This window comes from Seriola lalandi, unplaced genomic scaffold, assembly GCF_002814215.2.
Source record: "Seriola lalandi dorsalis isolate HSWRI2012SDOR001 ecotype SW California unplaced genomic scaffold, Sedor1 jcf7180002054585, whole genome shotgun sequence".
NCBI classification, from domain to species: Eukaryota; Metazoa; Chordata; class Actinopteri; order Carangiformes; family Carangidae; genus Seriola; species Seriola lalandi.
In genome coordinates, this window is record NW_019525138.1 from 2,452,305 (window position 1) to 2,464,495 (window position 12,191).

Below are 12,191 nucleotides of genomic sequence, written 5' to 3' on the forward strand. Positions count from 1 at the left end.
AAACATGGAGGAGGTTCCTACTTGTCCCACAGAGAGAGAGAGAGAGAGAGAGAGAGAGAGAGAGAGAGAGAGAGAGAGAGAGAGAGAGAGTTTACCAACAACAATCACACACAGAGGAACACATTACACTCTGTCCATACAGTCAATGAAACTAACTTAAAGGATCAGTCTGTATGTTTCTCCTGAGCGTGATGTGTCATTGTTCAACATCACATTAAAGACTCTTGAAAACCACACAGCATGTGATTTCATATTGTTTCACAGTCTCACTGGTCAAAGTCCAAATCACATGTTGTCTATACTTCCCAGCTGTATATAATTCATAGTAATATAATTAAATGAAAGTGACCTGGACCTTTGTATGAATGACACTGATCACAACAATTTGTCAAACAGATTTAAAAACCCTCCGATGAAAAGTGTTTCCACCTTGAACTGCAGTGAACCAATGACAGAGTCATAAACACAGATTCAGACAGCCAGGGTTTCATACGTCACAAACCTAAGGAACCAATCCTGTCAACTTGTGGGGACCGGGGGGGGGGGGCTAAGTAAAACTGAAACCTTGTCAGTACAGAGAGAGACAGTCAGCCATTGCCAGTTACAAGCTCTCTTTATGAAAATAAACTTACTATGGTAACCGTTCTGATACGTCTGCTAGTCTCTGATTCTGGTCTCAACAGACCCCTCCTCTGAGTCTGGGTCTGATGTTTCCTCCTCTAACCATCTTGATACTCTCTGCTCTTTCACCTGTCCACCTGGAGCAAGCAGGTGGTGGGCGGGGCACAAGGCCTGATCCAGATCATCAGACTACGTCTGGAGGAACTTTCAGTCTTTTGTTGGCATTATGATAATAAAAGAAGTAAATGATGAATTCTTGGTGTTTGCTGGGAGTTCACTGGGAATTTCTGCCCCTCATCTGTATGTTAAGATACTGTTTGTTTGCTTGTTTAATTGTTTGTTGTGTCGTATTTGTGTTGCAGAATAAGAAACTTGCGTATTTAATCTGACCATATGTGTGTGTTTCTCTGCTGTACTGACAGTTTTGATGTTTTACAGGTTGTTTTGATGTGAGGAAAATAAAAACAAAACTGTACAACAACAACAACAGAAAAACAAACAAACAAAGAAAGTGCATTTTCCTTCAGGGAGATGTTTCCAGCTGAGATAACACTGTGTGGTGGATCTCTGACACTGCAGCCGCTGGATCTGAGAAACTTTCCAGAGCAGAGACGCATCTGCAGCTAATCACACTCTGACAGCATCTTCACACACACACACACACACACACACACACACACACACACACACGCGCACGCACGCACACACACACACAGGTTTCCAAGGCCGTGCTGCAGCTACAGCCGCTCTCTCTGCTCAGCGTGTCTCCCCACAAACCTCAGCGACGCCATGTTTCACTGTGTGTTTGTGTCATGGATACAGAGGAACGAGGTGACAGACAGGATGGAGGTCTGAGTATGTTGGAGGAAAAAAGGTCCGGGTCAGAGTCTAAGCTTCTTGACCAACACTTAGCTTTCTACAGAACTGTACTTTTACTGAATAACTTGAATAACTATGATATTTCTGCTTTTATTTGACAGTTTGACAGGATGTAGATCCACTCGCTGCTTCCTGCCTGATCCTCCTAACACATTATTCTATATTCACAATGAATTTTATCTTGAACCTTTATCCATGTATAACTCCTCTTTTTTATTTATTTCCATTTTTTAAATTTTTTTTTTATTGTGTTTTATTCTCTCAGGGGCGAGGGGACAATGAGGAATAATTTAGATTTTTACAGCTTTTAGAGCCTCACTGCCAGACAGACCAAATCAAAAAGATCCTCTCAAAGATTAAAGGATAAATTAAAGAGAATAAAGCTTCAGACTCACAGTAAAACGTCACAACATTTTGAATATATTCACACCAAACATGATCTAATGATCCTCGTGTTGTAGGTTGTTTTTTGGTTTAACTTCTCCTGGAATTTCATGAATATTAATGTCTAATCTGTTGGTTAATAATAGTAACAACAGACTGAGGAATAAAACCTAATAAAACAGTTTATTTATGGTGTCATGTCTCCAGGTCCTGATGTGGAGCGGTGAAGAGGAGAAGCCAGATGTGCAGCGAGCAGACAGACTTTCCTCCATCAACATGTGGCGAGTCTAAACAAACCGTCCAATTAGACGGCATCACGTCATCTTCACACCAACCCGCTTTCACTGAGACACACACACACACACACACATGCACTTGCAGAGGGACCTCCCAGATGAGACACGCTGAGGCACGAGAGTGTGTGTGAGAGTGTGTTGTTCTTGTATTGCTGTGAGGACCGATTCGAGTTTGAGACCTTGAGAGAGAAGACGTTGAAAAAGTGAAAATGTGTTTGAAAAGTAAAGACGTCTTTCTAAAGCCAGGACACATTATAAAGATCATAATAATAAATAAATGATAATAATAAATCAAGATATTTTTGTAAACAAAGTGTCAAATGTCTGCAAAAACTTTTTTAGAAACACAGATGAGATTTTAGAAAAGTTGGATCATTTTTGTCACAAGAAGAAATTTTTCTAAACTGAATATATATTTTTTATTTTAGAAATAAGAACAAAGTGAAGATATTTTTTCTATTTTGTATGTGAGGCCATTTTTGGCCAGTTCACAACTGCGAGGTTGGCCTTTTAAATGCGAGTGTCTGTCGCTGACTGACTGAGTGATGAAGTTAACCCATTGGTCGGTCGGTCAAGTGTCGAAGAAAAGCACCTGGTGACAAACCTCAGCTACTTTCTGTAGATGAGAGATTCCAGTCCTGCCATAAGAGCGCAAGGTCGGACTTTCCCTCCACAGACTCACCTCTCTACACTGTCCAGACAGATACTTGGACCTGGGCTTGATGTAGAGCGAAGAGACTGGAGATTCAGACCTCAGAAGTGAAGATATCAAAGTGAGGACATGTTGCAAAGTAAGACACTTTTTAATCTAAGGACGTTTTGTGTAGTCATCACCTCTTCAAAGGGTTAATAAGACCTGGTTTTTGAGTCTGAATCAGGTTCAGGTTCATTCAGGATTCAGAGAATGTGTTGGAACAATCAGCGTCCTCACAAGTATAAAAGACCAAACACTCCTCTGTGTTGACAGACGTGGCCCTTTTCACACTCTGCCCTTCACATCAACATCTAGCTGTATTTAACACACACACACACACACCCCTCCACGTGCTCTGATTGGTATTATTTTTTCCCCTGACATTCCCTCTCTCTCTGAGCAATTTGTGGTCGGGGGGCCACTTTTTTCCGAGCTTTAAAATCACAGACAGAGAGCTAGACAGCTGGTTACACACACACACACACACACACACACACACACACACACACACACACACACACCCCCACCCCTGGCAGTGCTGTGATCGGAGAGCACCCTTGTGGTTTTGTGGTCGGTCTCCATTAACGGCGGCGGCGAGCTCCTCTCAGACGGATTCACGCTTATACGTTCAGACTGCGGCGAGCAGCCGGTTCTCGACTTCTTCTACTCTAGAAAAACAAGCTGTTTAACAGCTAATACTCCAGCAGTTACACTTTACTGCATCAATAAACGTCTCTGATTGGATCACCATCGTTTTCTCACCGCCTTCGTGTTTAAATGGTTTTTTTTTCTCAGTGAAAAACTGGATATGAAATAAAATATCTGAAAATGAGGTTTATTAAATCCTGTGTTTGATGAGCTCTCAGCTGATTCTCAGCTGACTTTAATCACTGTGAATAAATCATAAATCAGAGTGAATCTGAACAGTAGCTGAAACCACATGGACGGACTTCTGAGAGCAAGCAGACTGAATAAAACTGAACTGGTTCCCGTCCAGCTGACTCACGACTGCAGATGTGTTTTCATGTGTGAACGGTTCAAATCCCATGTCAGGAATGTTTCCCACCAGTGTTAGATAATTCTGTTTCACAGCCAGGTTTTTCTGACATGTTTCCATAAACCAGTCACCAGACTTTTTCACACTTTTTCCAAACTCTGGTGGAGGCGGGTCCTCGGCTGGTGATGGGTAAAACACCTAAAACTTGTGCGGCAGCTTCACCTGTGTGTGCGTTTCTCACCTGGATGTAGTCCAGTATGAGCTGATGCCTCTGTTTGGCTGTGGCCACCTCACTGTCAGTGATGGCCTCCCGCAGTGTCTGCTGGGTAATGAGAGCGTCCAGGTCCAAGACGGAGGACAGACGGCAGTACAGGCTGATGAACTTCTCCTTGTAGGTGCAGAAGTGAACTGAAGAAAGAAAAGAAATTGCGATGAAGAGCGGAAGAAGAGATTGAGCGTTCAGAAGAGACCAGCAGAGACACAGATGGAGACGAGTCCACGATGTCTCTGTTCTGAAATGTTACAATATTAATAAACCAAAACTGAAACAGATGAAAACCTGAATAAAATCTAGCTGCAGCTTTTTATGTAAAATAAATTAGTCGCTCATTTTCCGACTTCCAAGGTGCATGGAGAAAGGAAAAAGTCCACAGAGGTCAAAACTCCAGCAGCACTCACAGTAAACGGAAGAACTTCATTAGACCGATGGTTTGGTCTCTTCATCAGGGTTGGGAATTTGAATATTAAACCATGTTTTAAAACATTTACAACGTTCTGCACAAAAATAGAAATGCAACACTTCCGTTCTTGCTCACATTTGTAAACAGAAGACAGCATCGTGGGTGAAGAACAGCTGCGTGCAGACAAACATCTGAAACTAGAATCACCTCCTCGTGGTTGTTTCCTCCACCAACCAGTGAAGTTACAGTAAACATGGTCCCAGTCTCTCCTTCCTAAGTTACAGCGTTGAATAATAGCTAGAGGGGTTTTTGGACAACATTATGATGTCACAGTGAAGTTCACCTTTGACCTTTTGGATATAAAATGTCATCATTTCATTTTATCCTCATAGACATTTGAGGTAAATTGTGTCATAATTAGTGAATGAATTTGAGATCACAGTGTGACAGAAGTAATGAAATTCCCTCTGGCTGTTCCTGATACATTGCATTCACAAGAACGTGAGGTCACTGTGATGTTTGACCTTTGACCTTTGGCCACCAAAATCTAATCAGTTCATCCTTGAGTCCAAGTGAATGTTTGTGCCAAATTTGAAGGGATTCAGAGCAGGAGTCATTTTGTTTTCAGGATGTCCGTCCGTCTCATTCTCGTGGACACGATATCTCTGTAACGCTTTGATGGAACTTCTTCACATTTGGCACAAACATTCACTTGGACTCAAGGATGAACTGATTAGATTTTGGGAGTCAAAAGTCAAAGGTCAAGGTCAGTGTGACCTCAGAAAACCTTTTTTTAGCCATTACTCAAGACTTCATGAAGCAATCATGACAAAATTTCAGAAAATGGTTCATATTTTCTCTGACTCTGGATAAACAGGGACGTAACGTGAAGCTAGTCTGAGTGGGGGAGGCAGGGATTCTAGCTGAGTGTATTTTTGACAGAAAAGTAAATGGAGTCTTGCATGTGATCAGCAGTTCATCTGAGCTCTGGTCACAGGAACATGTCGCTGTCTGTGATCTGTGTCTCTGTGACACGACACTCACTCTGTGACAATCTGCTCGTGTTGAGTTCAGCTTCAGCTGAAACCAGACTCATGTAGAAGTGTTTTATTCAGAGCAGAGAGAGGAGGTCAGTGTGTGTACAAAGAGAGAGTATTGTGCAGTGTGTATGGGAGTTATTGACACATTTTTGTGTGTGTGTTTATGCGTGTGTTTGTGTGTGTGTGTGTGTGTGTGTGTGTGTGAGATAGGACACAGCTCAGTCTGTACAGACGGCTGCTGCATTAGCCCCTGTTTAGTTTTTATCAGTGAACTTCATCCAAAGCAGCAAAGAGTAAAAATCTGACAAAACAACAGATCAGGATTCCCCCCCCCCACCCCCCAGCTCCAGTTCTCCTCAGTGCACCTGCTCCCAGTTCTTCAGGTTCTTGTCACGTAGGTTGTTCCAGCTTCCTACCACAGTGTTTCTATCTCTTGTTTGTGTGTTTGTGTGTGCGTGTGTGTGTGTGTGTGTGTATTGTTACCAAGTTCAAACATCTGCAGGGGGAGGTGAAGGAATCCTGAGAGGGGGATGTAGGGGTTGGACTGTCCGGGGGCGGAGCAAACGTCATCGGCAGCTGGCAGCAGCAGCAGGAAGGAGACACCGTGACCGAGCTCCACCACCTCCTGACTGTAGAGACGGAAGTGACGGGCCTGCGCACACACACACACACACACACACACACACGCACACGCTGGTTTCTAACATGAACTGGCTGTGTGTGTGTGTGTGTGTGTGTGTTTGTGTGTGTGTGTGTACCTGGTGCAGAGGTAGGTTGATGTGCTTCAGCAGGGACTTGATCGCTGTCTGCAGCTCATAGTACAGTAAGGGGGCATGGCTTTCTGCTCTGGGCTCCGCCCCCTCACTCCCTTCCCTGTTGTGGTCATTCTGTCCTGCACCTGAAAGCGTCTGGATCCAGTCCCACTCCTCCCTGAACACACACACACGCACGCACGCACACACACAAACACACACGTTAGTAGAACGATATCAAATCATTAATATTAATGGATCCTCTCAGCTGTCTGTTTACAGGTTACAAAGCCTTTATATTGATTAAACTGCTGATTGACACATTAACACATTCTTGTGTTTTGGATGAATAAACATGTTTTCGGGAGTCACAGGTTCACATGACAAATACAAACATTCACAGAACATCGAGGATGACCATGACCTGGATGACTGACAATCGTCACACACTAATACTAAGACTAAAACTAATGAAAATGCTAATACTAATATTAATGCTATTACTGACACTAATACTAATATTTATGGTAATAATAATGCTAAGACTAATAGTAATGCTAATGATGATAATAATAATGCTAATAATACAAATGCAAATACTAGTACTAATGCTAATACTAATAATACTTATGCTAATACTAAAACTAATGCTAATAATAACCTTTATTTATATAGCACCTTTCAAAACACAGCTATGTACTTTACAAAACACAGTGAAAACTTTGAAAACAATTATAAACAGTTTAAAGCAACACAGGAGGAAATACAAATAGAACAAAGATCAATAATCAATAAATTAAAAATCAGGACAACGACGTTGTATAATATGTTTGAAGATGTTTTGTCTTTTGGTTTGATCTCATCTTTGAATCCACACACATACACTCTCACACACACACACACACACACACACACACACACACACACACACACACACACACACACACACACACACACACACTCCTTTTGTTTCTCACTTCTCACTTTCCAATCTGTCTGGGGAGGGAATGCAACGTTGTTTAGCGTCCAGAAATTCTTGTGATGGAGGCCAAAGAGCTGAAATACTTCTACCTGCCCCACCTCCACCCTCTCACCCCCACGAGCTCTGAGCCAATCAGATTGGATCCAACACAAAAGACACACACGCACGTCCACATATGTCGAGGGAGCGATGTCAGCTGCACGTTGACTCTCAGAGCGAGTGTGTAACGTAACACGAGCCGACAGGTGAGCGTCACACGTGTCGACTGACAACAGGTGAGAACAGCCGTCAGTCAGCAGGTGTGTGAGCTGGAGGTGTGTGTGTGTGTGTGTGTGTGTGTGTGTGTGTGTGTGTGCGTGTCGTACCTGGAGACGTTGCAGTTGTCTCGTATGCGGGTGTGACACAGCATGTTTGGGGTCCGCTGGGACACCAGGACTTTGATCTGGTCTACGGAGCTGCTGAGCTTCAGGTAGCCCAGGTAGAGACCCGGGGCGAGTCGGTGGGTGCTGCGCCGCTGGTATGCCAAAATGTCCTGAGAGAGAGAGAGAGGGAGAGAGACAGAGAAACAGAGAGAGAGAGAGACAGATAGACAGAGAGAGAGGGAGAGAGACAGAGAAACAGAGAGAGAGAGAGAGAGAAAGAGAGGGAGAGAGAGAGAGAGGGGGAACAATACAGAGAAACAGAGAGAGAGAGACAGATAGACAGAGAGAGGGAGGCAGAGAGAGGGACAGAGAAACAGATAGAGAGACAGACAGATAGACAGAGAGAGAGAGGGACAGAGAAACAGATGGAGAGAAACAGACAGACAGAGAGAGAGGGAGACAGAGCGAGCAAGAGAGAGAGAGAGAGAGAGAGAGAGAGAGAGAGAGAGAGAGAGAGAGAGAGAGAGAGAGAGAGAGAGAGAGTTGTGTATGTGCAGTTTTTTTTACAAGCCACAGGTTCCTGACTCCAGGTCCTGGTTCTTGGAATATTATTTATCATAAACAATATGATTCTACAAAAAAAGGTTTTGGTCTGGTCTGGTCTGGTCTGGTCTGGTCTGGTGGCTGCTGCGGTCCCAGGTCTTCTTAATCCACATGGACCACATGGTACTGAGGGTTTGTTCTTCCTCACCTGTATGGTGATGATGAGGATGTCCAGAGCGTACGGCTCCTCAGGTGTGGACAGGGATTTCCTCTGGCTCTGCAGTTTGGTCACCTGCATCCACTTCCCACTGAACAGTGAGTGCTGGCTCTCCGTGTCGCGGATTGTCACCAGCAGCACGTTGCCATGGCGATCCTTGATGGGCTCGTAGTGGATCCGGCCCAGGTTGTGAGTTCCCAGGAGGTTCTGCAGGTAAATGAACCCGATCAAAAGTGAGAAGACACTTTTAAGAAAACATTTATAAATGACTTAGTCACTCAACAGAGAAACAATCTGCAGAGAGTTTATTTATTTATTTATTTCTCTATCTGGTGCAGTGATGAGTGAAGATTGATGTGAGTCAGATTAACATCCTGTATTTTACTTTAATGGAGGGATTTAGTCTGTACGGAAGAGGGCCAAATGTGAAAAGTGTTTTGTAGAATTCTGACCTTCTAAAACATTTAGAAAGTCAGAATTCTGACTTTTACATTTACATTGACATGAGGCCCTAATCCTCTTCTGAAGTCTGAATCTGCGGCTTGAAATGAAGATGAAATTAATTGGTTTGACATTTGCAGCTTGACAGGAACAGTATGATTTTGATGTGGGACATTTAGGGACAAACTGTCAGAATAAAAGCATGCGTCCTCATCACAGCTGATTCAAAGTGGTTTCCAGTCAGGTGTGCTGGGGTCCTGACCTGCAGCTGGCCAGCGGCGGTCAGCATCTTGTGCCTGGCCTGCAGCGTGGAGGACGAGGACATGGACACCGACATGCTCTGTCTCAGCCACCGGACGTCCTCCCACATACAGGACAGCTGCAGAGACAGAGACAATGAGCTGCAGGAAGAGAAAGTGGTGAAACCGCAGCGCCTCATAAAACTAACTGCTGTTGTTTGTGCCGCGTTCGGGGGCGGCATGGCAGCCTGATGCCTGGAGACAAGAGTGGATTGAAAATTCATCCATCGAGCCAAAAAGAACAGAACACTGAAGATCTAATTCCTCCAGAAACAGGAGCAGACTGCAGCTCTCAGAGCACAGCAACAGAGATCTGTGTCCTCACTCAAACACCTGAGACACATGAAGACAGGTAACATCCTGTTTCTGTGCCGCCTCCTCCTCTGTTGTCACCTCACTGTTTGAACCAGGATCAAACACTGTTTTAATCCCATAAACACACACATAACCGTGAGGTCGTCGGAGAGTCGGCATCAATCAGCTGACTGACAGCAGCTCAGTGCGTGGACGTACTCTCGGATAACAGAGGAGGAATTGATTTGAACTTCCATGTTAATATTTTCTGATCAGGATTCCCATCATGCTTAGGGTTATGTAAAAAACAAGTATGATGTTGCCATGGAGACGATGGCCTCCACAGAGAGCAGCAGACCTCAGACCTCTCAGACACTGACATCATGAAATGAGCTGTACCTTGGTGAACCACAGGAAGTCCTGCATGAGGGAGCTGCTGTAGGAGTCGTCCACCTCCACGATGGGGATCTGGTCCTCCGCCGTCACCAGTAAACTGTCCTTATGGTAGAAGACGGCCGCCAGGTAAATCCCCCTGCAGACACACAGGATGGTACATTCCCAGGAAAGAGCAGGTAAACATGTTTTATGAGCTTATGAAATCCTGTTACGTCACGTTACAAACAGGAAATTGTCTTTTGTCCTTTGGTGATGAAGCTTCCACCTGTTTAGTTTGTGTTCCCTGAAATAAATGTGGAGCTTTTTCTTTCCTTGAATTATGTTATAAATGAAATGTGTTTTATACAGGTGAGTCTGAACGTACAGAGTCAGAACACTGCAGCTCAGCGTCTATACAGTATGTAACTATTTACTGGGGTTTAAATGTAGCAGCTCGTTCACTGACTACACACAGAGACAAGACACTGACAGACACATGAAAACCCAGAGACTGATCAGCACAAACCTTTTCAGTGTTTTCACAAACTTGTTGGAGGAGTTGAAGAGGTGTTTGAGACTCCTGGACACAGACTGCTTCCGGCTCGGGTTCTGCAGCTTCGATGTGTCTGCACACAGGAGCAGGGAAGGAGGAGGAGGAGGAAGTGGAGGAGGAGGAAGAAGGAGAATAAGGAGAAGGAGAAGGAGAAGAAGAAGAAGAAGACGTCGTCACTGTTTGACCAGTTCACTGATTTTCTATCACGATTCATGCACAACTGTATCTCCAGGTCTCGCCTCCTCATCTGGTTTTGAAGATGATGCTTGGTTACCATGACGACAGTAGTTGAATGAGCTTGTAAATCCATCAGAACCGTGTATGTATGTGTGTGTGTTTGTTTTTATGTGTTTCTGAGGTCAGCGGGGTCGAGTCACTCTCCCGTGCTGCCGGTCAGACTGAGTCTTATCTCATTCATTCGTTCGGCTGTCTCCCCCCCGTCTCCCTCCGGCCGTCCTCCAGCCCCGGGAGGATGGAGGACGGCGGCCGGCTGCTCAGTGATGCCAATCTCCAGACCACAGCGCCCCTTTTGACTCTGGCTAATTAAGCGTCACATAATTACCGTCCTGTAAACAGACGGCAGACTGACGCTCACAAAAAGCCCACCGTGCAGACATACAGCGTGAGGGAGGGGTCACCGGAGGCAGCAACGCTCAGAGCAGGAGCCATATTGTTTTCAGGTTGTCTGTCCGTCTTCCTTGACGGAATTCCTTCAAATTTGCCGCAAACATTCATTAGGACTCAAGGATAAACTGATTAGATTTTTGTGGTCAAAGGTCACGGTGACTCCCAAAACACCTTTTAGCCATTAAAAAGACTCAAAGACTTCACAGCAATTATGACAAAATTTCACACAATGGTTCATATTTTCTATGACTCTGGATGAACAGGGTTGTAACCTGAAACCAGTCTGAGTGGAGGAGGCAGACGACCACCAGGAAGTGATTCTAGTTTTCTTTTTGTAGCTTCTGTTTTTTTATATTTGTGTTTTATATATAAGAAAGACAAAACGGAAGTTACATAAAACCTTTAATACCTTTAATAATGCAGCGAATCATAGGCTCAAACTGTGGATGTTTGGCTGCTTTTTAATGTAATGTTGAATAAAATCATCAATCTATCACAGATAATCACTGATTTCATGAAAACATCTGTATACGACATGATTAACATGTTCCAGTGTAATCAGTGATGATGTTTTCAGCTTGTGTCTCTACATGAAACCACTGGAGTGGTAATTACAGCCTGTTCTCCACTGCAACACTCTCTCTCCAATCTTTAAAACTGGCCTTTCACAATCTGTCAGAGTGAACCCTCCCTGCATCCTCAACATCCTCACAATGATGATGCTTCTTCTTCTTCTTCTACTCCTGTGCGTCGTCAGACAGGCAAAGGATCTTTAGCTTCTCGCCGCCTCCGAAATGTTACACAACAGTACCTGCAGCGGCGAGTCTGAGAGTGTTTTCAACAAGCCATTCAGCAGCCGGCTCATGAGTGCGCACACACACACACACACACACACACACACACACACAGGAGCTGTTATTTCAGTGACAGGTTGAGGCTGCCACCGGCGCTCTCCTGCTTTAAAAAGTCTCTGTGTGTTTGCAGCGCTGGAGGCTAACTGGGTTTGACAAGTGGATAATATGACAAGAGCTCGCCGGCTTACTGTGCAGCGCCGCACGCCACTCTGGATAAATAAAGAAATGAGTTTTGGTTGGAGTGAGCTGAAAACACGATTGGAGCTGATTAATGAGGCAACCACCTTTCCATCTGACGGGG

The 12,191-nt window shown here is 44.4% G+C and overlaps 1 protein-coding gene across 7 annotated transcripts in view; it reads right to left on the minus strand.

The window, feature by feature from the left end:
* ankfn1a (ankyrin repeat and fibronectin type III domain containing 1a) overlaps nucleotides 1-12,191 on the minus strand; it is a 101,552-nt gene that overhangs the window by 9,091 nt on the left and 80,270 nt on the right. For all 7 annotated transcript variants that reach the window (XM_087177289.1, XM_087177286.1, XM_087177287.1 and 4 more), the window contains 8 exons: nucleotides 10,383-10,482; nucleotides 9,881-10,013; nucleotides 9,151-9,267; nucleotides 8,439-8,654; nucleotides 7,691-7,857; nucleotides 6,350-6,521; nucleotides 6,075-6,243; nucleotides 4,113-4,279 (listed from right to left, as the gene is read on the minus strand). In XM_087177289.1, the coding sequence (XP_087033415.1) occupies nucleotides 4,113-4,279; nucleotides 6,075-6,243; nucleotides 6,350-6,521; nucleotides 7,691-7,857; nucleotides 8,439-8,654; nucleotides 9,151-9,267; nucleotides 9,881-10,013; nucleotides 10,383-10,482 (1,241 nt within the window). The remainder of the gene's footprint in view (nucleotides 1-4,112; nucleotides 4,280-6,074; nucleotides 6,244-6,349; nucleotides 6,522-7,690; nucleotides 7,858-8,438; nucleotides 8,655-9,150; nucleotides 9,268-9,880; nucleotides 10,014-10,382; nucleotides 10,483-12,191) is intronic.